At 43.2% G+C, this 26,968-nt stretch overlaps 1 protein-coding gene and 1 non-coding gene across 3 annotated transcripts in view; one reads left to right on the forward strand and one right to left on the reverse strand.

Moving 5' to 3' along the window:
* Positions 1 to 1,403: 1,403 nt before the first annotated feature.
* SLC5A1 (solute carrier family 5 member 1) overlaps positions 1,404 to 26,968 on the forward strand; it is an 83,449-nt gene continuing 57,884 nt past the window's right edge. The window contains exons 1-3 of one of the 2 annotated variants that reach the window (XM_090257263.1): positions 1,404 to 1,548; positions 2,575 to 2,733; positions 3,040 to 3,195. In XM_090257263.1, the coding sequence (XP_090113389.1) occupies positions 3,070 to 3,195 (126 nt within the window). In that variant the 5' untranslated portion in view covers positions 1,404 to 1,548; positions 2,575 to 2,733; positions 3,040 to 3,069. Of the gene's footprint in view, positions 1,549 to 2,574; positions 2,734 to 3,039; positions 3,196 to 24,948; positions 25,001 to 26,968 lie in introns of those variants that run through there. The other variant, XM_090257264.1, reaches the window with a different exon arrangement.
* On the reverse strand, positions 23,245 to 23,408 carry LOC149997063 (U1 spliceosomal RNA). Its single transcript, XR_016507299.1, has one exon. It is a non-coding gene; the product is annotated as a U1 spliceosomal RNA (small nuclear RNA).

Raw genomic sequence — 26,968 nt, forward strand, 5'->3', positions numbered from 1 at the left:
CTCCTAGCCCTACCCTCAGCCCTACCATTAAACAACCATGGTTTTGCTATAGCCTCCAACTACAGGATTCTGAAAGGCACAAACCATCATGAGCTTAAAGAGTGAATCAACACGAGGATGGTGCCCTGTGATTCCAGTGCATGCATGTGCGCACGCACACACCCCCCCACACACACACCCTCACTTCCTCTATGTATTAGTCAGGGTTCAAGCAGAGAAGTCGTACCAGTCGGAGATGAACATTAAAAGATTTTTTTTTTTTTTTTTTTTGCATGGAGTTGACTTACGTGATTGTGGGGCTGGCTGGGCAAGTCAAAAATCATGAGGTGCACATTAGAACTCTTGCCAAGGGCCAAAGCTGCTGCCCACAGGCAGAATTTCTTTTTCATCAGCGAAGCCTCGGCTCTGATTTTAAAGCCTTTCAACTGATTGAATCTGACCCACCCAGATTTATCTAGATAATCTCCTCTAAAGTCACTTGATAATGGACTTTAGTTGCACCCACAAAATCACATCAACAGCAACATCTAGATTAGTATTTGATTGAATAACTGGGGACTGTCACTTAGCCAACTTGACAAGAGACCGTCACACCCAGATACCAACTGGACATGGTTTTGGTGGCCTGTGGAATGCTACTTTACATTTATTAATGTGGCTATTTATGAGCACTTACTACGAGCCAGGCACTGCTGTAAGTGATTTCCTTACAGCATCTCAATCTTCAGAACATCCTGTGAACTGGTGCCCTTCTTGTCCTTAACCTACAGGAAAAGAGACAGCCTCAGAAAGGTGAGGTGACTCCCACCGTCACACCATCCTGAGTGCATCTGGGCTCTGAAACATCACTTTCCATGGCTTCTGCCTGTTAGCCTCTCCTCTCTCTGCCTCCTCTCCTCTCCTCCTGCTGTGGGATGTGAGTGGTTCCCGCACCCTGGACTCCGGTTTTCTCTGCGAAGTGGCTCTATCCCTCCCGGCCTTTCTGGCATTAGGGCAGTAAGGAGATGATTCTGCGACCATTTTCTTGGGCCTTTGCTGCCACCTAGGGGTCTCGCCGATGTTCACCACGATTCGGATTGGCCCTCTGGAAGGCAGGTGAGTTCGCAGGTGAGCTGCTCGGGTCCAGCTGAATGGGGAGGAGGAAGCAAATGGTGTGAAGGGCAATTCTGGGCCCAGGAACAAAAACAATGCACAGTCCACCGGCCCTGCCTTTACCTCGCTCAGTCAGGCTCCCCAGACGCTTGCAGAGTCATCAAGGATTTCTGGGGCCCTCCACTCTTGCGGAGCTCTGCCACCCGCCTGACCCGAAGGGCCCCGCCGTCACCGCCCCCACCCCGCCCCCAGCCAGCTGGGGCTAGGAGCCCTCGAGATGCCGAGCGATCTAAGGGCAAGCGGTAACTTCTCTTTCCCGCTCAGGTCAAAGGACAGGCGCAGGGTGTGACTCAGGATCCGGAGGGTCCTGCCCGCTTCGACTAGAGAGGAGGAGGTGGCGGAGGCGCAAGGGTCGAACAAAATAGGAGGGAAGAGCGGCTAAGTCCAGAAAAGAAGGTACTGCAGAGTCCCGCCCCGCCTCTTCCAGCCCTTTTCCGCAGCTTCGGACTCTCCACTTCAGCCCCGCCCACCAAGATAGGCCCCGCCCACGGCCCGCCCCTCCCTCCCGAGCGCCACCATCAGGTGGCGCCGCGGGCCGCGCTAGGGCTCTACCCCCTTGGAAGGAGCCTTGGCTGCCGAGCACCATGCGCTCTGGTTCAGAAACCTGTTGGTGACGGGAGACGAGACGCGGTGAGTGGACATGAAGTGACGGGAGGCGGAGAGGTTGGCGGCCGGCGGCCACACTTGCAGCAGCCAACCCACCAGTGAGTCTAGTCTGCCCCGTCAACCAGCCTGTCGGTCAGCCTGTCAGTCCATCAGCAGGTCACACAGCCGCGCTGGTCACACAGTTTCTCCATCACTCCCTTAGTCGTTCAGTTTCTTGTGGGCCTCTCAGCGGCCCACCAAGGCGCCCTTGTCACCTCTGTCCTGGTGTGCTGGGCCTGCACACCACCAGGGCGAGGAGGGTTGGTGAGGGGAGGGAATATGCGGTGCCCAGGCCTTGGTTTTTCCCTCCTGAGGGGACCCGCCCACTTGGGGAAACGTTATAACGACATGCGAAGGATCCCGAGTGCCATGGTATTCTTGGGGCCAAGCCCGGTGTCCAAGGAGCTTTTAGAGCTACAGTGGGAGGGGCCAGGCCAGAGCTCGCGGGCTGCAGAGCTGAGAGATGCTTCCAAGTTCAACCCTTAGCTGTGCAGAAGGGAACCTGACCTGAGAGAGGCTGTGGATTTGGCCTAATGTGCTCGCCTCCTTGAACGTCAGGGCAGGTACAGTGGTGGCTCAGATCCTGGCCTTCCCGGAGCTCAGAGCACAGTGCTAGCCTCCAGGAACTGCAGCTCCGGCCTCACTGGATCACTGAGGGGAGCTGGGCATGATGTGGGCTGGGTACATACCTTCAGAGAAAGGGGACGGACCGAGGCAGAAAGAGAGAAGGCCATTGTTTCCAGGCTATGGCTGAGGCTTGTCCTTTCCCTCCTCCAGGATCAACAAGATTATGCGATAGAAAATGGTTAAGAATGATGGGACTATGGCAGATAGGATAGTGAGTGACCTGAATGATGAGAAGCAACCAGCCATACAAAGCTCTGGAGGAAGAACATTCCAGATGGAGCGAGCAGGAAGTGCGAATGAGTTTAGCAGGTTAGAGCCATACGGCTGGTAGGAGAGTGGTGGGCAGTGATGTGCTGGTAACAAAGGGCGTGGCAAAGCTAGGTGAGGAGTTTGGATTTTATCAGAAGGCATTGGGAAGCTGATGAAAGGAGGTGGGCGGGAGTCAGGTGTGACCTCTCTGGCTGCTCTGTGTGGGTGCGGAGTGGCGGGACGGGAGAGGAGGAGCGGGAACAGTTCGAAGACTACTGCGGTAGTTCATGCAAGATGGTGTGGGCCTGGGTGAAGGGGGTAGCGGGAGTGAAGGAAAAGGATGACTCTTTGGATTTTTAATTCCAGCAGAAAAATGGTGATGCCATCGATTGACTCATGGAGACAGAGAGAGATTTTGCAGTGGAAAATGAAAAAGCAGTTTTGGAGAACTCACAGAGATTTCTGCTAGACAAGCAAGTGAAGATGACAAGCAAGTGCTCAGGGGAGAAGATCGGTGTAGAGGTAATATTTGGCTTGGGACATGGGACAGTGCTGCTTAGGCCAGCAGGGGTCGTGTTCTGCGTGGCTGTTGGGCACTTGACATATGGCTTGTCTGAAATGAGGTGTCCCGCAAGTGTAAAACACACCGGATTTTGAAGATTTAGCATGGAAAAAAAAATACAGAATATCTCCTTAATAATTTTTTATGGTGATGATATATTAAAGTGCTAATATTTTGGATATATTAGGTTGAGTAAAATGTATTATTAATTTCATCTGTTACTCTTTACCTTTTAAAATATGGCTACCAAAAAACTTAAAATTACCCCGTGGCTCATATTGCAGTATTTCTGTTGGGCCGTGCCGCCCTAGCTGGTAGGGCTGGTGGACCATTGTAAGATGCGACTGGTCAGGACACCAGGGGGCGGCAGTGGCTAGGAATTAGAAAGGCACCTCCAATGAGGGCTATCCTCAATTACACCCAGAGTGGGGGTTGTTGGCCTGGCTCTCCCTTGCTCCCCTTCCTGGGACCTTTTCACAGCAGAACTGTAGCACAGCCCTCTGGACTTCTCAACCATTTGGCTGTCTCAGTTGGAATTGAGGAAGGGTCAGGAAGGGTCCCAATATGGTGACAGTATGAAGGACCCAGAGTGTGCTGGTACCTTAGATGCTGAATTTCTGATCCCCTTCCTATCACCCCTGGCTGACACCACCCTTCCAGGGGAACATTTCCACTCCTTGGACTGAGCAAGGCATGCCAACCAACAGCTGGGTCGTCAAGGCAACCAAGGTCATAAAATTCATAATTTACATGAAGTAGGTGTGGCTGTAACCCATTTTCATCCATTAGCATTCTAAATGCTTTGTTCAAACTACCTGTAGTGTTTCCAGTTGGTCATTAGTAGAAAAAGCAGTGAGATGATAAGGGGCCGGACTGAACTGACTTCAGTGAGTTTGGTGTGACTTTTGTGAGCACCACTGTGTGTGCCAGGCACTGTGCTGGTGCTTTGGGTTGGATACTGAGCTGTCTCAAGTAATATATGTTCAAATATCTTAATACAGGGACAAATGCATAGAGATCTAAAGACCCATTAGAGCTCTGAGGAAGCAAAATTAATGCCAGTGAGTGTGTGTGTGTGTGTGTGTGTGTGTAAATTTGAACTCAGAGAAGATGGCAGTAGAGCAGAGGGGTAGGATGTGGCCATGTGGTGAAGGGTGTGGAGAGAGGGTTTCCAAGGCACATGGGACAGCAGGAAAAGACAAGTTTACGTTTTTTTTCTAATGACACCCAGGTTGGTTTCATATGTGCAATTTTAATTACGTACAAGCTGTAAACTTGCTGGGCCCTTCAGAAGTTGGGGCCCAGGGTGTGCGCCCGGTGCGCCCACTGTTAAATCTGCCTCTGACTTGAATGTTGGGCATGTGGAACAAAGTCCCAGGTAGAGAAAGTTGGTGCCAGATCTTGAGAGGCTAGGATTTCCAGTTAGGGAGATTTGACTTTAGATTGTAGACTCTTGGGAGCTTATCGAGGGGGAACTGATCTGGACAACATGTGCTCAGAAAAAAGAATCTTCTTGCCCAGAGCTTTTGGTGCTCAGAGGGACTCACAAAATAGGGAGAGGAAAAGGAACTTGTGTGAGGAAAGGAGGGGGATAAAGAGTCCTTCTGGGATCTCCCTCCAGTGTGGTATACTGGTTACAAGCATTTGTTTTGGAAGTGGAAATACCTGGAATTGAACTGTAATCTTACCATTTTATTTTTGGTAATAGCTTTATTGAGATATAATTCACGTACCGTACAATTCACTTATGTAAAGTGTACAATTTGATAGCATTCTGTATATTCACAGTTATACACTCATAACAACAAGCAATTTTTATTTTTAAAAACTGAAATATAACCCTGGCCGGGTGGCTCAGTTGATTGGAGCATCGTCCCATGCACCAAGGTTGTGGGTTCCATTCTGCACACACCTAGGTTGCGGGTTTGATCCCTGGTTGGGGCACATATGGGAGGCAACCAATTGATGTCTCTCTCTCACAGTGATGTTTCTCTCTCTCTCTCCCTTCCTCTCTCTAAAAATTAGTAAACATCCTCAGGGTGAGGATTAAAAAAATTGAGATATAATTCATACACCATAAAAGTGACCATTTTGAAATGTAGATTTTATCTGCTTTTTGGTAAATTCACAAAGTTGTACAAACAGCACCACTGTCTAGTTCCATAATATTTTCATCACTCCAAAAAGAAACCCAGTACCTGTTAGCGATCATTCCCATTCTCCCCTCTCCCTAGTCCTTGTCAACTGATAATCTATTCTCTGTCTCTATGGATTTGCCTATTCTGGGCATTTAACATACATGGAAGGATATAATATGTGGCCTTTTGTGTCTGGCTTCTTTTACTAAGCATAATGGTTTACATGGTGCATCCATATTGCAGTAGTTGTTAATACCCATTCCTTTTTATGACTGCATAATATTCCATTGTATGAATTTTGTTTATCCATTCATCAGTTGGGCACCACATTTTGTTTATCCACTCATTGTTGATGGACATTTGGGTTGTTTCCTCTTTTTGACTATTACAAAGAATGCAGCTATGAACATTTGTGTACAAGTTTTGGTCTGCATTTAGACTTTCATTTATCTTGGACATATACCTAGGAGTAGAATTTCTGGGTCATACTTGGTGATTAGCTTTTCAAGGAGCTGCTAAGCTGCTTTGCAAAAAGGCTGCACCACTTTACAGTCCTATCAGTAATGAATGAGGTTTCTAATTTTGCCACATCCTCACCAACACTTGTTACTTCCCTTCAAAAAAATAAAAATCCAAGTGCTGGTGAGGATGTGGAGAAAGGGGAATCCTTTTGCACTGTTGTTAGAAATGCATGCAACCACTATGGAAAGCAGTATGGAGATATCTCAAAAAAGGACCTGCTTTTCAACCCAGCAATTCCACTTCTGGGAATGTATCTGAAGGAACCCAAAACAACAATTCGAAAGAACATAAACACCCCTATGATCATTGCAGCATTATTTACAATTGCCAAGATATGGAAGCAGCCCAAGTGTCCATCAGTAGATGAGTGGATAAAACAACTAGGGGACATTTACACAATGGAATACTACTCAGCCATAAAAAAGAAGAAATTTTTACCCTTGTGACAACATGGATGGACCCAGAGAACATTATGCTAAGTGAAATAAGCCAGTCAGAGAAAGACAAATACCATGCAATTTCACTCATATGTGGAATCTAATGAACAACCTGAACTAACAAGAAAAATGGAGACAGACTCAGATGGAGAGCAGGATAACAGCTGGGGTTGGGGAGGTTAGAGGGTGGAGGGATTGAGCAAAAACGAGAAAAGGATTAATGGACATGGCCTGGTGATTGCTGAGGGGAGGAAGGTATAAGGGATTAAATGGTAATGGGAAAAAATACTATAAAGATTGAATTAAAAATTCATCCTAGGGTGTGTGCAGTGGCATTTTATTGGTTTTGATCTACACTTCCCTAATAACTCATGATGTTATGCACTGCTTCATGTCTTTTTTTGGCATTTGTATATCCTTTTTTGGAAAAATTTCTATTTACTTCATACTGCCAATTTTAAATTAGGTTATTTGTCTTTTTAATGTTGCGTTGTTAAGAGTTCTTAAAATATATTTTTTCTCTCATTCTGTGGATTGTCTTTTTATTTACATGGCAGTGTCCTTTGAAAAACAAAATTAAATTTTTTTTGATGAAGCGTAATTTACCTAGTTTTGTTTGGTTGTTTGTATTTTAGTTTTTATATCTAAGGAACTATAATGTCATGAACATCTACATCTGTGTTTTCTTCTAAGAGTTTTATAGTTGTAGTTCTTACAATTAGTTCTTTGGTCCATTTTGAGTTAATGTTTGTATAAGGTGTGAGGTAGGGACTCCCCTTCATTCTTCTGTATGTGGATACCCAGTGTTCTCAGTACCATTTGTTGAAGACACTATGCTTTCTTCATTGAGTTGTCTTGGCATCCTTTTCAGAAGTCAGTTGATCATTCATATATTCCTACTACTTTTTAACTCTGCAATTTAAGTCTCAGTTTTGTCATCTGTGAAATGGTGACAATAATATCCAGATTGATTTATTCAGCAGGCATAGTAAGCTCAATGTCTATAGGCCATGATCTTTTTAGAGGCCCATGAAAACATTTTAGTTTCTTTTAAAATTAGAACAAAGTGAACAGTTAGGTCAAGAGAAATATCTTAATATATAACATTAAGACAATAGTAATATCCTTATACAAATGCAGTTGTGAAATATAATGTTTAACAGTTTTTGTTGAAAAAGGGGCTGATGAGGCAACAGCACCTTGCACCCACAAAAGTCCTACTGTGGTCCTAATAATATCTACCTTATAGGGTTATTGTGAGGATTAAATATGATAATTAAGTCAAATACCATGTACTGTGCTGGCCTATAGTAGACAATCAGAAGTGGTCATTATTTGTGGGGAAGCAGACAGAATTTCTCTCACCAGTTCATGCCCCTTTAATAGCACCAGTACCTTGATAAGCTGGTGAATCATTGAATGTGCAAACCCGTGAAGGAGCCACCCAGTAAGTCAAAGGAAGGTCAGCATTAAGGAGCTGCCCTTCTCTCCTCATTTCTTGCTCTGACACCTCTGAGGGCTCTGGGGGCACCTGTGGCCTCACTAAGCAGAGAGAGAGAGTTGCTGAGGTGGAGAGGAAGGGAGCCATGAGAGGCGCCCTGCCCCATGGCTGGCCCATTGGGTAAAGGTGCCTAGCTATGACTCCCTGATTTTGTTAGGTGGAGGCTGGTGTCCACCTTGGTGGAGAAGGCAATGCCTATGCAGAGTTATTTAAAAGGCCCTACTAGACCAGGTCTCTCTCTCTCTTTTTTTTAAAAATTGAGGTGAAATTCACACAACATAAAATCAACTAATTAAGGTATATAGTTTAGTGGCATTTAATATATTTACATTGTTGGGCAATTATCACCTCTATCTAGTTCTGAAATGTTTTTATCACCCTAAAGGGAAACTTGTACCCATTAGTGGTCACGCCCTATTTCTTCCTCCCTCAGTCCCTGACAACCATTAATCTGCTCTCTGTCTCTATGGATTTACCTATTCTGGACATTTCATATATATAGGATCATTATATATAGTCTTTTGTATCTGTCTTCTTTCACTCAGCATAATATTTGCAAGGTATATCCATGTTGCAGTATGTATCAATACTTTATTTCTTTTTATAGCTGAATATCATTCCATTGTGTGGATAGGCAACATTTAGTTTATCTTTTCATCAGTTGATGGGCATTTGGGTTGTTTTCTCCTTTTTGCTATTGTGAATAGTGCTGCTATAAACACTCATGTACATGTTTTTGTGTTGATGTGTTTTCAACTCTTTGAGGTATATACCTGGGAGTGGAATTGCTGGATCATATGGTAATTCTATGTTTGGCTTTTTGAGGAACCGCCAAACACTGGTGGCACCATTTTACATTCCCACCAGCAATGTATGAGGGTTCTGATTTCTCCATATCCTCGCCAACACTTGTTATTGATTGATAAATTGATTGATTACTTATAGTCATCCTAGTGTAGGTATGAAGTGGTATACCATTGTGGTTTTGATTTCCATTTCCCTAAGGGCTAGCGATGCTGAGCTTCTTTTCATGTGTTTGTCATGTAGTCGACTCTTTTCTTGAGTTGAATCAAGCCCTGTTGGATAGAATCAAGCCCAAATGAGTAGAGCTGTATCATTCAGGGCAGTTTCTTAGATGTGCCTGTGGCATATTCTGAGATTCTCTGGATCTGAGCTTGCTAAGTTCTCCTCCAGGCCCTATATGGAAATCTTGCCCCATAGGAGTTCACTAAAGGGCTCTGGGAAACAGGCAGACTTACATGTTAAACGTGCTAAGTGCCCTTTTTGCCTCGTGTGTCCTGGTGACCCCTCCTCTTCCTGACCTCATCCAGTCCTTGCCGCGGGCTTTGGGCCTTTTCTGCTGGCTGCATCATTCCCAAGGATAACAACTGTGTCTTGGGGAGCTCTTCTCTTTTGCCCTGATTCTTTATTGCTTATTTATCTGGAACTGACCCACCATAACCTCTGTCCACTTTGGCCTCGCTGAATTCTTCTCTCCACCACTTACTCATTGCCAGTTACCTTAAATTTCTCAGCTCCCAAATTTTCCTAGATGCTCCCTCTTAGTTCTGGGTAGACTGGGTGGATATATATATATATATTAAATCTCTCTTGAACAACTCAAGGATTGGGTTACCTATGCCTCACAGAGCTGAAAATCTATGTATAACTTAAAAACATTTTTTTCATGTATAAGTTTAAACTCCCCCCAAATTTAACTACTAAGAGCCTACTGTTGATCCAAATCCTTACCAATAACATAAACAGTTGATTAATACATATTTTATATGTTATATGCATTATATACTGTATTCTTACAATAAAGTAGGCTTAAGAAAAAAAATGTTATTAAGAAGTCATAGGAGGAGAAAATACATTTACAGTGTTTATTGAAAAAAAAAAAAAGCCATGTGTAAGTGAACCCATGCAGTTCAAACCTGTGTTGTTCAAAGGTCAGCTGTATATATAGCCTCTCTACTCTTAAGGAATTTAAAGACTTCAAATGGGAAAGAAAAGCACTCAAACTATAAAATAATACTGTATTTTTCTCCAGGTTATAGATTAGCATTTGAAATAGGGACTTTCTGGAGACATTAACCAAAGGGTGGTTATTCCCAAGCAGATTTTTATTTTTGAGAGGGATAGTAGGACCAACAAATGGAAGTTGCTAGAGGTAGATTTTTATTCCAGTATAAAAAATAAATCTGAGAACATTGGAGGTGGTGAACTGCTTTTGTCCTTGGAAGTGACCAAGCTGAGTAGATCGGCTGACCTGTTGGTAGAGGAGCTTCCTGGATCCCTGAGAAGGCTGCGGAGGGGATGCTGGGCTCCTGGGGGGCACTTTAGAAGGGCTCTCTTTTCCAACCCTGCTCCCAGAAGCCTTTGCCCTCTTTTGTTTTGGTGGCTCCTTCTTCCGTTGGACCTGGAATCCTGCCGGCTTTGTGGAAGCAGAGGCGGCTGCCAGGGCAGGTGCCTCCTGCAGGTGACCTTGCACCTTATCTCCCCTGCCCCCATCTCTCTCCTGCCTCATCTGGTTTACCTCCTAGAGTTGAAATAACTCAGGGCCAAACATTAACTGTGAAGCCATAAAACCACGTGAAGCTCAGGTGGCTCTCAGCCTCTTGGACTCTCGGTGCCCTGTTATCAGGGAATGCTGGCTCTCCCCTCTGTAGGTGGGGAGGGTGGAGTAGCTGGAATGATGAGGGGGACCCAGCAGTCTAGGCTTCCACCCTGGCAGAGCGGTGGGCAGAGGATGCCTCTATTGCCTGAGGACTGTTTAGAGTCCAGGACTTGGGGCTCAGGAAGAGAACACAGCAGCATCTTTCAGCATTAACAGAAGGTGTGCCCTCACTTAGACAATCAGGAACTTTCCTAGTTTATGTGGGCCCTGATGTACACATACATGTATTTCATAGACATCTGCATAGTACTGAAAAACATGCTACCACTCATGTACCTGGGAGTAGATCCATCCATATACTGTCTCTTACTCCTCCCCAGAATTGTGCACAGTGCCTGCAGCATCAGTACATCTTTCTCGGACTGATGGGTAGATAGTGAGTGAAAAATATTTATGTCCTCCCACATACTTATCCACATGTGTGTACATTTTGAGGTGGGCACCTGTAGATACCCATGGATGTTCACTATGCCTATAACACACGTACACACACACTACATACATACTCAGGCTAAACACAATAGCATAAATGCGCCTGTCCACACACACCTGCACCTACTAGTCATATGCATATGAATATGAGTATATATTTACAGATTCCTGAATGACCCTACTAAGCAGCTATGATGAGAGAATGTGGTCCCATGAATGCAGGACAAGACAAAGATGATATTTTGGCTGTGAAGCCCATGTGTCTGTTGTGAACTGGGATGCTTGCCCACGTTCCAAAACTTTGACCTATCTGTTCTCCGTGCTGAACAAGGTGATGCACAGGAGAGGAGGGGCACCCCAGAGCCAGTAGGATCAACTTCAGCATCTCCTGGCCCCTTATAATCTCTTGGAGAAAATGTATTGATCTGGGAACTGCCCTAGGCTGTTATCCTCTTAGAGAATGATGATAAAAGAGGGGAGAAAAACAACCCTAGAGTCTAATAGGGTGAAGCCGTAAACAGGCTGGAGCCAGTGTGAAGGTATTTGTGTGTGTGTGTGTGTGTGTGTGTGTGTGTGTTCACATGTTATAAGGGTGGCCCCAGGCTGCAGTTACTCAAAAACAGGGCAAGGCTGTGATTTCACCACATGCTGAACACCCCAAAGCCCAACATGTGGAGGCAAGAACACTGGGACATGGTTTGGGCACATGGTTCGGGCTCCCACCAGCTTGCCACATGGCCTTAAGGAGATTGCTTCATGTCCCAGTTAAGTGGTCAGCCTGCCTCACAGGGTTTCCTGTGAAGACCAGGGAGCAAAGAGAACTTACAGGTATTTTGAAGAGTTAAGAACTATGCCCAGTGGTCAGGGCTTATTTCTCAGCTTGGTGAAAGGCATCTCAAGTATTCCTGCATTCTGAACAATGAATCTGTGTATCGGATAAAAGGTCGGACACAGCACAGTTTCAACTCCCAAGGAGAGGTCGCTACAACCCTGAAGTCGGTGCTAAGCACCTTACCCTGGGATTAGTACAGTATAACGAGGCAGTCAGAGGGCTGCGGTCGCAGGGACTTGTGGGGTTCAGAAAAGGTTTCCTAGAGGAAGTGAGAATTGGCAAAGTTTAGTTGGGGGGAAGGGGAGTTGGGGAGGTGGAGTGCTCTGGGTAGAGGGTCAGGGGATGGCAGCTGGACCATGGAGGCAGGAAAGAAAGGATACCTCACCAGAGTTGCAAATGGCAAAGATTAAAAGAGAAAACAGGAGTAGCAAGGTTAATTTTTGAGTCCTTTCTGGAACGGACCCAGGCCAATGGTTAATCATTTGACCCTTTAGGAATTACTTGGACCCTGCCCCAGGCATACACACACACATAGCTGGAGGCTCTGGAGCAGCCCAGAGTAGAACTTGGAAGTCATTCTCTCCAAACCTGACCCTTTTTCAGTGGCAAAACTGAGGCCAGGAGAGGACAAAGCGTTAGTGGCAGATTCAAAATTTGAACTCAGGTCTCCTGAGTCTAATACCTTTTCTGGGTTTTAAAAGCGGACTGGGTTTTGGAGGCTTTTTACCTAGTGTTGAGTAATGCTGCGAGTTTGGGTCCAGCCTTGTATATTTCTGGGTTTAGAGCCTAAGATTAGCCCCTGGCTAGACTCCTGCCAGTAACTGAGTGGGCAATTGCCCATGCCCAACGATTTCAGGGGCGACTAGAAGGCACTCTGTGTTCCTACCTGGCTAACTGATAGCTAACATTCCATTGGCAGACCTTCATGCCCATAGGTCTAGGCTTTGATCTTCTTTGATTGCTGTTCTGCCCCAGGAGGAAGTAACCTGTGTATCAGTTGCTCATAGCTCAGTGCAAGTGGGGCACACAGATCCTTGCTCAGAGCCAATCTTCATGGGGAAAGAAAGCTTGAAGGTATTCAGAGCTACAAAAAGATGAGGGTAGACCAGGACGCTCAGTCCCAGCAATCTGATCTAGAGGTTAGAGCTCAGTTTTAGAATCAGGTAGATATCTTTTTAATTATTAAAAAAGCAGTATCCCCTCATTACAGAATAATAAGAAGATACAGAAGAAATAAGCTCCATAGTCCCATTCACCCTTTCCCCTTAGGGAAGGTACCTCTTGGCTCAGGGTGTGAAATGCACAGTTGAGCTCTGCAGTGGATTGAAAAGCAGAATCAGCAACACCTAGGATTTGTTAGATAGGCAAGACCTAGTAACCAGAATCTCCAGGGTTGGGGTCCAGCAGTCTGTGTTTCCACAACCCCTTTATGGGGTTCTGATGCACAGTACTTTTGAGACCCACCGCTTTAGAGCTCTTCTATCTATACTGGGTTGATTAGTGTATCCCCATAATTCATGACCATCCAGAACCTCAGAATGAGACCTTATTTGGAAATAGGGTCTTTGCAGACATAATTATTTAAGATGAGGTTGTACTGGATTAGGGTGGGCCCTAAACCCAATGACTAGTATCCTTATAAACAGAGAAAACAGAGGAGCAAAGACACAGACCATTTTACAATAACTTGATTACCTCTGTAAAGACCCCATCTCCAAACAAAGGCACAGTCTGAGCTCCTTGAGGTTAGGATTTCAACATATGAAGTTTGGGCCAGTGCCTCAGTTTCCTCATCTGAAAAATGGGGATAATGTATCTACCACTTTGGGCGGCGAAGATTAAATGAGACAATACTCATGTAGACAGGCACAGAATAAGTGTTCAATAAATATTAGCTGTTATTATTTGAACATTACCTTATGCCAGGTATTATGCTATGGACTTTCAGTGCAAGTTTTAAAGTAATTTTTCCAATAACTTGGTGAAATAGACATTTTACTTTTTTTAAATTCATGTTTCATAATTGAGGAAATGAGTCTCAATAAGAGGAAGTCACTGAGTCACACATTTACTAGCTGGGAGGTGAAGGCCCGAGTTTGTCTGACTTTCATGCCAGTGCAGTTAACCATTGCACCACACTGCAACCCTTCTGCAGGGATGACCCTGGAGCCCTTCTGTGGCCAGCAGAGCTTGCTGCAGAGGCTGATCGGAACTCACTGAGCCTGCCTCTAGACTTCAGCCTTTCTGAGCCTGCAGAGGGCCTCTGTGGAAGGGCAGCAAGAAGGATACCCTGAAACCCCCAAGACTGGTCTCTCTGCCTCTGACTGAGAAGGCTGGGGAGGGGACCTGAGAGACCTTGTGGCATTTACAGCCTGGTGACCCACACCAACTATAGACCAGAATGTTTATAACCAGTCATCACAATTTTCTTCAATATCTAGAACCTTTGGTTAGGATAAGAGACTTTAATTAAAACATAATCTTCCTCTTTGACCGATCAATTTTTAGTTATCTTCCCCTTCACTAACCTTGGTTGATATTATCATGACAAGTAAGAGGAAATGCCTTTTGAACTGTTTCATTGACAACAAAGTCTTCTAAGGAAAGAGTGTTTTATGTATACACAGATATACACACATACCCTTCCTTCTCAGCTGCAAACACACAAACACGTGCCTCCTTGGAACACAAGCAACTTTGCAAGAAACTTGCCACATGTGCAACAGATCTTATCTACCCAATTGTGCACACGTAGCAAAAACTAAAACAAAAATAAAGAACATACACACATACTCTTAGTTGACTGTAAAGTCTGGAAGGACAAAAACTAAGTGAAAAAATTATTAATAAGAATATTAATTTCCATACATTGAGTGCTCATCCAGTGCTGGTGATTAAGTTGAGCACTTTACATATAATGTCTCACCTTATCACCATAGAAATTACATCAAGTAGGAGACCAGGGTTTCACACTGGCTTTGATCCCAAATGATACTGGGCCAGTCTCTTTTCTCTGGGCTCATGTTCCTCATCAGTATTGTTAGAGGGTTGGCTTGGCTCGTCTTTAGGTTTTGTTCCAGTACAGTAGTCCCTCTCTATATCGCAGTTCACTTATCGCGGCCTCACTATATCGCTGACCAAAAAAGTTGTTGGTGATTGAATTTGCCTCTGGCACTGGGATTTGCAACCTCTGGCCTACAGACATGTAAAGCCCCTTTCTCAAAGGAGGCTACCCTGGCACATAACATTACTCTTTTCACAGCACATCATTTTATGGTGATTATTTGCTCATTACAGACTTCCCCATTAGGTTGTAAATCCATTTGGGCAGGTACCTAATTCTTTTATCCTCAACTTTATTCCTAAACATATCATAGAACTGGTACACAGTAGGTGCTCAGTAAATATTTATAAAATCAGCAAGTCGTCGTCGGCAGCCGTCCGTCTCGAGAGATGATGGTGTAGCTTCTTAAGAGTCTATCTGCACCGCCGAGAATGGCTGTGCAGTCCGACTTGGGAGTGACACGGTATCTGTCTCCTCCCGTGTTGAATCGACATCTTGCGATGACGCTGGAGTGTCCTCTCCAGTGAAGCTGAAGCTACAGAGCCTGGGCAGGGTGATATGGAGGGTCTGCTGTTGCCCATGCAGCAGACCCCCCCTCTCTTCGCAGCTGAAGGGTCCAAGGGAAAGACGGAGTCAATACAGCTTGGCTTCAGGTGCGCCGCAGGAGTTGCCGGTGTTGACTACAACGTCAAACCGCCTTAGGGACTCCGGCTCCGGATTTTCTGTCGGGGTTTACTCCCTTAGCCTTTCCCCTGAAGAGGTATGCCGCAAGGCAGCGGAGGTTTTTTGGAGTCAGAGTTTTCCTTCTCTGATGTGCCCTGACTGGAAGATCAAACCAGCGACACTTACTTAGCTCGCAGGCCGACGCTCAATCCACTGAGCCAAACCAGCCAGGGTTAAATCAGCAAGTGAGGGGATGATTAATAAGTAGCTGCCGAGTGAATTAATATAAGGGTCCTTCAGTGATGCTGTTTGGTTTCATTTTATTCCATTCTCTGGGCCTGAAAAAATTGTAGCACCAGCCTCACAGTTAATGATTTAAATTCTTTAGACCCTAGTTTACCCAATTTGTTTGATTCAGTGTTATGATCTGTTTGAGCCCCTAATGTTATCCTAACTATGTCCTTCAGCTCTTTCAGCGGTTCTTAGATTGGGAAAGGCAACTAGCAGCTCTGGAGTCATCCATTCTTTTGTTCACCCAGGGAAGTTGACAGAAACACTTGCACCATCTCACACATTTATTTTTAGATCTTTTAAGACCCTTCAGTGGGAATGCAGATGATGTAGCCACTGTGGAGAACAGTATGGAATTTCCTCAGAAAACTAAAAATGGAACTGCCGTTTGACCCAGTGATTCCGCTGCTGGGAATATACCCTAAGAGTCCTGAAACACCAATTTGAAAGAACTTATGCACCCCTATATTCATACCAGTGCTATTTACAATAGCCAAGTGCTGGGAACAGCCTAAGTGCCCATCAGTAAATGAGTGGAACATTTACACAATGGAATACTACACAGCAGAAAGAGAGAAGGAACTCCTGCCTCTTGTGACAGTATGGATGGAACTGGAAAATATTATGCTAAGTGAAATAAGCCCGTTGGTGAAAGACAAATACCAGATGATCTCATCTACAAGAGGAATTTACTAAACAAAATAAACTAATGAACAAAATAGAACCGCAGGCAGGGAAACATGGAACAGACTGACAGTGACTAGAGGGGAGGGGGGAGAGGGATAATGGTGGAAAGAAGGGGAAGGGACTAGTCAAAGAACATGTATGAATGGCGCATGGACACGGACAACAGTGTGGGGATTGACTGTGGGAGTGGGGCGTTGGGATGAGTGGAGGAGGGTCAAGCGGGGTGGGGGGAACTGGGACAACTGTAATAGAATAACAATTAAAAAAGACCCTTTGAATCCAGTCTTTTTTTTTGTAAAATAGGCATAGAGGCATAATTACCCTCATTTTATAATGAGAAAAACCGAGACTCAGAGGAGTTAGAGCTACATAGAGCACTTCATCAACAGAACCTTCACTAGGATATGTATATTGTTAGTCCACCCTCCCATACTGGAGATACATGTTAGTCATTAATGCCCTTCTTCCCACTGAGCTCCAATTCTGCCTCAGAATCCTACTTAACATGATGTTCTAGTTAGTTACCACCAATTCGTTGAAAGTTGACACTTGAGATGAAGACTATTGGCCATCTGCAGCTGATGATCCTTGCTTCTGCTATCAGGCCGTTTTTGTAGAAAACAAAAAGGTTACTTTATTTTTCAAGAAGGCCTGAGGCTCATAGATAATCAGTAACAGCTTGTTCTACCACCTGGGAACCTCAGTGGTGTTGGTATTAGACTATTCCTCCCGTCTCTCCCCCCGCAGCCCACTATTTTATTCACTTTCCAGCCTTTCTGATCTTGGCTGTGCTGCTCTTGCCTGAGGTATGTTGGGAAGAAGGGAGGCCTCCAGTACCTCAGGGGAGCCACAGAAGGGGCCTCCTGACGCCTGGTCACGTCTGTTGTTGACTCTAGTTCTTAGCTTCTGCTGATCCACACCCGCATCTAGTGACTTCAGACCCAGACAAGGCACAGGCGACTGAATGGTCTGGGCGAGGAGCTATCTTAGTGCAGCGCTGGGTCTCACCACAAGGCGGCGCTGTAGCTTCCTTTGCTTCTGGTTTCTATCTTGATGGAAAATGTCTGAATTTGCACACTGTAACTCAGCAAATACATAATTTAAATGGCTGTTCTGTTTCAATTTCCGTCATGTTTCAGACAGTTATAAATAATTTTATATGCCTTATTTCAAGTGGCAGTGTGCTACACTAGGACAGGGGGTCTAAGCTCTAACCCTAACCTTACACATTGATTTTCCAGAACTTTCTGCAATACCCTAGGTTTCTTCCTATAAGTTACCTAAAAGAGAGGCAAATGGAGGCAATAATCTGTTTTTTCCTTCCTTTCTCAAAAGTCTAGGAGCCCTAGGTCCCTCTTTGCCCTTAGATGATGTGCTTTCATTCTGTTTATTGGCTGAGTTAGTGATTGGTATATGCAAGATACTATCACATATGCAATGAAGCCCTGAAAGGGCAGGGCTTGGCCTTCAGGTTGCGCATAAAGCCCTCTGAGTGCTTTCCAGCGAAAAAGTATAAATACTCCAATTACCTACTGGAGGAACTCTTATCACCCCTCCACTCCTTCACCTCAGCTGCTTGGGGTAACCTTGGTTTCCCCAGTCTCCTCCCCTGTTCACATCCCTGTGCCTTTGCTCATTCTATCCCATCCTATCTCAGGCTGTGAAATCCTACTCATCCTTCAAGGTCCAGCTCTAAGCTGCTTCCTCCATGAAGTCTTCCTGGAGCCTCCCAGGGTCACAAATCTCTCTTTTCTCATAACTCTTAACTTCTGATATTATTGCACTCTTTGTACTGTACTTATTTGTGTGTGCTTTTTGGGTCAGATCTCTTTGTTCTCTTAAAAATAATTAAATTATATAGGTTCAGTTAAAGCTCTGCTCTTCAACCTTTCTCCTTGCTTCTATAGCTACTATAGAAGGTAGCTACTATATCATGAAGTTGCCACTTATCATTCCAATGTTTATTTTTATACTTTATTTCTACATATGCGTGTAGTCTATCTCTTTCTCTTGATCTCCTTCTCTCTTTCTACACACATACAGTTTTGGGTGCTTTTAAGATGTATATAAATGGAAGCATAATGTAAAATTCTGGCTATGTGTGTTCCTTTGTCTTTCTAAATTTTTAGAATGATCTTATCAATATATACAAAACATGCCTGGGTTGTGGGCCAGGTCCCCAGTTGGGGGCATGTGAGAGGCAACTGATGGATGTATCAATCACACACTGATTTTTCTCTCCCTCTCTTTCTCCCTCCCTTTCCCTCTCTCTAAAAGTAGATAAATAAAATCTTTAAAAAAGAATAAACTCTATTTTGTGTATTCATAACTGTAAACCTACTTTTGCCTCTGTTTTGTGTATTCATAACTTTAAACCTACTTTTGCCTATCCCTGTATGTTGTCTTAGTCTGATTTAGCTGCTATAACAAAGTACCACAGACTTGGTAGCTTATAAAAAACAGACACTTATTTCTTAGTTTCAGATGCTGTTACATCCAAGATCAAGAAGTCAGTCAGCATGATTAAATTTTGGTGAGGGCTCTATTTCTGGTTCATAGCTGGCACCTTCTTATTGTGTTCTTACCTGGTGGAAAGGACTAGGGATTTCTCTGGAGCCTTTTTAAAAAAAAATTATCTTTTATTTTGAGAGTATGTTTATTAAAACTGGGGACAGTGAAACAAGGAAGGACTTAGGACAGAAGCAGCAGGAGAGAGCCTAGGGGGGGTTGCTTGACTCTCTAGAAATGTTATAGGGAAGCAATGAGCCGAGGTGGGGTTGCTGTCAGCTCCCTGGAGAGTCAGAGAAAAAGGTGACTTTGGGGACAGGTTCAGGGGGTTAGCCTGGGATGAGCTGCCACTGCCCATTGCTCCCCTGGTTGCCAGTCTCCTGGGGACCCTCAGAGTTTAGGATGCCCACCTGAGAGGGAAGAAGGGCGAGAAGGGAAAGCCATGAATGTGCTCCTGGGAGGGGAAGTGTGCTGGAGCCTCTTTTATAAGGCACTAAAGCCATTTGGGAAGGCTCCACCCTCGTGACATAATTATTTTCCCCAAAGACCCATCTCCTAATACCTTCACTTTGGGGGTTAGGATTCAACATATGAGTTTTAGGGGGACACATTCAGACCATAGCATACATTTTCATTTCTCTCAAGTAAATACTTAAAAAGTAGAATTGTAGGTTCATAGGATAGATATAGGTTTAACGTTATAAGAAATTGTGTGAGTTTATTTTGAACAACGATTTCAGAGAAGGCAGAGCATTGGATTAGGAGCTCAGAGACCAGGCCCTGACCTGTACAAGTCACTCTACCTTTTCGGGTCTCAATTTCCACTATAAAATAAGGGGGTGAGTTGAATGTCTTAACTTTCTTTTCAGCCCAAGAACCTATTATTCTTAAAGGTTGTGGAAATAAACAGCCTGACACATGCCTGATTCAGGCATTAAAAAACTCTCTCTCAAGGCCACTCACCAACAGCTCCCAGGGCTCAAGAAGGCACAAACGCACCAACCCCCCCCATATCAGTGCTATGTGGACATAGTAACAATGTTAATGACAGTTGTAGTTTAAAGCGGCCTTTGCCCCAAAGAGCTCATAGCACTTTCATGTGAACAATGACATTGGAGATACTGAAGGAAGCTCTCCCAGCTCAGGTGCTTCCTCAAGGAGTGGAAGTGGGATACAAGCAGAGAGAGACTCAGAATCTGTCAAAACAAGAGATGAAACTGAGACCTGGGATGACTGCTGGATAGAGAGCAGAGCGAATGGGCATTTCAGTGGCCTGCCGTTAAAAATGAGCCCTATGGTGAGATCCTCGGTCTAAGCCCTCAACAAAAATCTCACTTTGGCTTCTCCACTCTTCAAACAGAACCCTGAACTGTCTCTCACCCATCAGCAATTGCAAGGATCAATTACTAGTTTTACTTACTTGTCAGAGCCAAATAGAAGTTGGAAGGTCATCCAGCAGGTTTTCCTCAAATCACAGAATCACTCCAAAGACAAGCAGATTTTAGGATTTTGCATTTTGGAGCATCACTGTTGTTCCTTTGTTAAGTGTAGCCAGTTTAGAATGGATGGTTCTTCATGTTAGACTTTAATTCTAGGCTTTGGGGTTGACATTCATGTGTATATATCTTTGTGGGTATATATTTGTGGGGCTGTTTATATATGTTTGGGTACATATGGTTTCATTTTTGTACATGTTATAGTTTCTTGAATCAAAGTCAAGCTAAAACATTAGGTTAAGCCTCAGACTGTTGATTGTTGCATCTTTGTCATTCAAGGTAGTGAGAATGACACTCCTCTTTTCTTGTTTCCTGGTAGGATTGCCCAAGCTTGGAAAAAACTCGCTGAGGAGTTTGCCTAAGACTCTAAGAAAATCCAAGGGATCAGGGACACCTGACCATTAATTAGGACTTTTGCCTCTTGCTCAGACATAAGATCATTCTTGAGCTGAGTCTCTGCCTTATGGCTTTGTCATAGCATTTCTGGTGTCTCAGCAAGGACAATGACTATTAGAAATCATGTGTAGGACAGCAAAGCTGATTCTTGGAAGCCAGTTTTGAGGTTCATTTATCTTTACACTTGCAAACATTGCCTGTGTAATCAGGTCCATTTCCTTCACTGTACTTTAAGCCCAGGATAGATAATAAAGCCAAACAGGAGCCTGAAGACCTGGATTTCAGCCCTCGCTCTTCCACCAGCAATCTCTGTTTAGCTCTGTCCCTCCCTTCCTCCTACTATCTGTTGATCTGGTACATAATGCATACTTACGGTTCATAAAGTACATATACATATATAGAGAAAGCTTCCCAGTCGTCCAGATTTTGTCCCTGAAGGCAATCAATTTTGCCAGTTTCTTGTGTAGCCAAGAGATGTTTTTAGTGCACACATAAGCAAATATGTACTTATATTCTTCCCCCACCTCATGATATTTTACTCTGATTTTAGCATACTCCTCCCATATGTTGTTTTGCACACTTTGCTTTTTTTTTTTTTAACTTAACAAAATACCTTTGAGACCAATCAATATCAATAGGCTAGAGTTTTCATTTTTTATGGTTGCATAGTACAATATTATTTCATTAAGTGGATAAACTGTAATACATTTAACTAGTTCTTTATGGATGGGTATTTAGGTTGCTCCTAATCTTTTCCCATTACAAATAGTGTGGTAATAAATAACTTTGAACAAAGGTCATTTTTGCTCTTAGGTAAGGCTATCTGGAAAATAAATATTAAAATTGTTGGGTCAAAGTGTATTTACATGTTTAATTTTTTAGTAGACTTTGTTTTCTAGTGCAGTTTTTGGTTTACAGCAAAATCGAGCTGAAAGTAGAGAGAGTTCCCATATATCCCCCTCCATCATTAGGACTCACTTTTGGCATTATACATTCTATGAATATTGATAAATGTATAATGACATGTACCCACTATTGTGGTATCATATAGAATAATCTCACTGCTTTAAAATGTCACATTCTCTGTGCTCACCTATTCGTCCCCCCTTTCTCTCTAACCTCTGGCAACCACTGATCTTTTTACTGTCTCTACAGTTTTGCCTTTTCCCAATGTCATATAATTGGGATTATAAGAGTATATAGCCTTTTTAGGTTGGCTTCTTTCATTTATTAACGTACATTTAATTTCTTTCATGTCTTTTACAAAAATTTTATTTATTTACTTTTATTTTTAGAGAGAGGGGAAGGGAGGGAGAAAGAGCAGGAGAGAAACATCAATGTGTGGTTGCCACTCTCTTGCCCCCAGCTGGGGACCTGGCCTGCAACCCCGGCATGTGCCCTGACTGGGGATCGAATTGGCGACCTTTCAGTTCACAGGCCAGCGCTCAATCCACTGAGCCACACCAGCCAGGGCTTTTTCACGTCTTTTTGTGGCTTGATAGCTTATTTCTTTTTACTCCATTGTCTGGGTGTACCACAGTTTATTTATCCATTCATCTACTTGGTTGCTTCCAAGTTTTGGCAATTATGGATAAAGCTGATATGAACATCTGTGTGTAGGATTTTGTGCAACTCCTTTGGGGGCACAATTGCTGGATCATATAGTAGCACTATGTTTAGTTTTGTAAGAAACTGCCACACTGCCTTCCAAAATCCCTATACTTTTGAATTTCCATTGGCAATAAATGAGAGTTTCTGTTGTTCCACATTCTTGTCAGCACTTGGTGTTGTCAGTGTTTTGGATTTTGGCCATTCTAATAGGTGTGTAGTGATATCTCATTTTAATTTGCAATTCCCTAATGAAACATGATATTGAGCATCTTTTCATATGCTTATTTGTGTATCTTTATTTGCATATCAGAATATATCTGTATATCTTCTTTGATGAGATATCTGTTCAGATCTTTTTCCCATTTTTCAATTGGGTGTTCATTTTCTTATTGTTAAATTTTAAGAGTACTTTGTGTATTTTAGTTGACAGTTCTCTATCAGATGTGCCTTTTGCAGTTCTACCTCCCCTCCCCCAGTCTGTGGCTTGTCTTCTCATTCTCTTGATATAATTTTGATAGATGTTCTCAAATTACTCTTTTAGAGGTAGTACTAATTTATGCTCCCACCAGTGTTGGTGATAGTACATGTTTTCCTTATAATATATTATCATTTTGTTTATGATCTTTTCCAGTGTGGGACTAAAAATAGTATCTCATCAAAGTTTTAATTTGCATTTTTCTTATTAGAGAGAGATTGGGGTATCTTTTAAAATGTTTATGTGCCGTTTGTATTTCCTTGTATTTTTTTTTAACAGGGGAGAGTGCGAACGCAGCCCCCCACTACCACAAATTATGCAGTAGAGTTTCCCACATTTGGGGAAATTGCAGGGGTCAGCACGCCCAGAGTGCAATGGATAAGCCTTGCCCTGGGAAAAGCACCTTCGTGACCATGGTATCTCCCCTGCCAAGTAAGTATGTGTATTTCCTTTTATATGAACTATACATTTATTTTTTCTGTTGGGGTTGGCTATGGACGTTGAGACTATGGATGAGCAAATCCTGTGGGCTGGTTTAGAGCGGAGCTCAATATCCTCAAAATCTCCTCTCTCTGTGCTTTTCATTTATACATGCTTCTTCTTCTTTTTAATCATCACACAAAGATATGTTTATTGATGAGAGAGACAGAGAGACAGAGAGACATTGATGTGAGAGAGAAATATCAACTAGTTGCCTCCCATCCATGCCCCAATGGGGGGTTGAACCCACTACCTAAGTATGTGCACTGACTGGGGATGGAGCCCACAACTTTTTTGGTGTATGGCACTATGCTCCAACCAATTAAGCCACCTGGCCAGGGCTATACACACTTCATTGACATTTGGAACCATTTACTGCCAGGAACCTTTATGGCTCAAGGCCCTGAAATGTCAGTGATTCTGTTTCTGCTGTTTTGACAAATATATTGCTTGTTTCATATTTGACACTGACTGTGGTTTCCAACATGAATCACTCCCTTCCTTCCCAGGGTTAACACTCGAGGAAGCCCCATTCTTCTTAGTCAGCAACACCTTAAAGTTTCATATGTAATCCTTTCACTAATGCATGCCAAATGTGATCATGAAATAGCACAAGTTACTCACCCCTATGAATATTTTGAAATTTCCTTTAACTCAGTACTACTGTCACTGTAACAATGGCGTCACTCATTACTTCACAGTATCTGTGATGTCTAGTGTGTCAGACAGATGGAAAGTGTTATAGCTAAGACAAGAAACAGATCTTTTTAACTCTCAGTTCAGAGCTCTTTCATTTTTCTATTCATTTGTCTGTCATCCATCCATCCCTCCATCATTCATTCACCCAGCTATCCAGCCATCCATCCTTTGACTACTTGTATTTCAAAAAGGGCTAAGAAATACACACCCATGTTCATACCAGCATAATTTATAATGGCTAAAAGTAGAAGCAATTCAAGTGTCCATTAATGAATGAATGGATAAAAAAAATGTGGCATATACATACAATGAAATTACTCAGCTTTAGAAAGCTTTAGAAAGGAAATTTGGACACATGCTATATCATGGATGAACCTTAAGGACATTATGCTCTGTGAACTAAGCCAGTCACAAAAGGACAAACAACTGTATGTACGTTTCCACTTACATGAGGTACCTAGAGGAGTCAAAGTCTTAGAGACAGAAAGTAGAATGATAGTTGCCATGGGCAGGGTGCAGGTGGGAGGACGGGGAGTTATTGTTCAACAGGTACACTGTCTCAGTTTTGCAAGGTGAAGGAAGTTCTGCGGATGGATGGTGTCGATGGTTGTACAACAATGTGAATGTACTTAATGCTACTGAACTGTACTCTTCAAAATGTTTAAGAGAGTAAATTTTATGTTATGTGTATTTTACCACAATTAAAAAGAACACTGACACATTTATTTAGTCAACAGATATTTACTGAGCTCTGTATGTTCCAGGGCATGTGTACTAGGCACTGGGGATATACCTTCCAAGGAGAAAGACAAAAATCCCTGCCCCCGCAGAGGGGAAGACGGACGATGATCAAGTAAGCAAATACATCAACAACATATTTAAATGTCGTTATGAGTACTATGAAAGTCATGAACTGGGGGTGGGCCTGTCTTAGTTAAGGGGGTCAGGGAAGGTGGTGAATCATAACCTTTTTTGAGTCATCAGTCTTCCTGAGAATCTGATGAGAGCCATGGTTCTTCTCTTGAAGAAAACATAAATCTGACCATAACTGTGCATACAATTTTATGGAGTTCATGGGTGTTCAAAACTCATCTCTGAGGGTTCTATCTGCCTAAGCTTAGGAACCTGTGCTTTACTGGCTCCCCAGTGTTTTGTGGGATGAATTCAGGATACTTAATATGACACATAAGGTTCCCTGAAGTCCAGTTCCTGCCCACGTCTCTGATCTTATTTCCTGCGTTCTGTCCAGCCATGCAGATCAGAAGCACTTAGCATTCTCTGAATGTGCATACTGTGTACTCTCACATTTCAAAACCTCTCCCAACTGTGTTGCCTCAGGAACTCTTTCTTTCCCTTAAGACTTGTTGCAAATATCCCCTCTTTTTTAAATTGAGGGAAATGTGACCAAATATCTTCTCTTAATGATTATTTCTTTTGCCCCTCTCAGTGAGACAAAGCTAGGCATGTTCTGCCTCACCTTGCCTCAATATCAGAGCATCTATCAAGTTATAATTATATATGCTAATGAGTTAAATATATTTATTTGCCCAGCTAGAGTTTATTGAGCATCTGCTATATGCCTCCCTCAGTCTGAGGCACAGTGATGGCCAAGAGACACTGGCACCACACACATGCTTGTAGTCCAGTGGGGGCTATAGACAGTAAATGTATAGTTACAGGACTAAATGGGGATGAAAAATTGAGACAAGTGTAGGAAGGATGAGAATAGGGCTTGAGAATAGGATTCTCAGAGAGCTTCTAGGCTAGGGGTGAAGTGCAGGTCAGGAGAACTCTTGGAAGAAATTTAAGCTGAGATGAAAGGATTATGAGAGTTAGCCAGGTAAAGAATTAGGGAGAAAGTGTTCTTGCATAGAGAACAGCACGTGCATATCAGTTGTATACTTTTGTTGATGGACGAGGAGTGCCTTGGGTAGAGGCTGTCTTTTTTTTTTTTTTCCAGTATGCCTTTTCTTCTTTTTCCTTAATTTATTGAGGTGTAATTGACAAAATTGTATATATTTAAGGTATGCAATATGATTTACTATATACATATATAGTAAAATGGCTACCACAATCAAGTTAACCAATGCATCAATCAACTCAAATTGTTACCATTTTTGAAATTTTATTTTATTTTTGATTTTCGAGAGAAGGAAAGGGAGGGAGAAAATAGAGAAACATCGATTGGTTGCCTTCTGCATTCACCCTGACTGGGGACTGAACCTGCAACCCAGGCATGTGCCCTGATGAGGAACCAAACCAGCCACCTTTTGGTTTGTGGGACAATGCACAACCCACAGAGCCACACTGGCCAAGGCACACTGTTACCATTATTTATTTATTTATTTATTTAAAGTATATTTTATTGATTATGCTATTACAGTTGTCCTAATTTTTTCCCTTTTGCCTCCCTCTGCCTGGTACCTTCCTTCCCTCCAGCAATTTCCCTTCCTTAGTTCATATCTATGGTTCATACATATAAGTTCTTTGGCTTCTCCATTTCCTATACTATTCTTAGCATCCCCTTGTTTATTTTATACCTACCAGTTATGCTTCTTAATCCCTGTACATTTTCCCCATTCTCCCTCTTCCCCACTCCAGGTTGATAACCCTTCAAATGATCTCCATACCTATGATTCTGTTTCTATTCTAGTTGTTTGCTCAGTTTGTTTTTGTTTTTGTTTTAGATTCAGTTGTTGATAGTTGTGAGTTTGTCATTTTAATGTTCATAGTTTTGATATTCTTCTTCTTAAATAAGACCCTTTAACATTTCATATAAGGGCTTGGTGATGATGAACTCTTTTAGGTTTGCCTTCTCTGG

This window comes from Furipterus horrens, unplaced genomic scaffold (assembly GCF_987537825.1).
Source record: "Furipterus horrens unplaced genomic scaffold, mFurHor1.1.pri manual_scaffold_11, whole genome shotgun sequence".
Lineage (NCBI taxonomy): Eukaryota > Metazoa > Chordata > Mammalia > Chiroptera > Furipteridae > Furipterus > Furipterus horrens.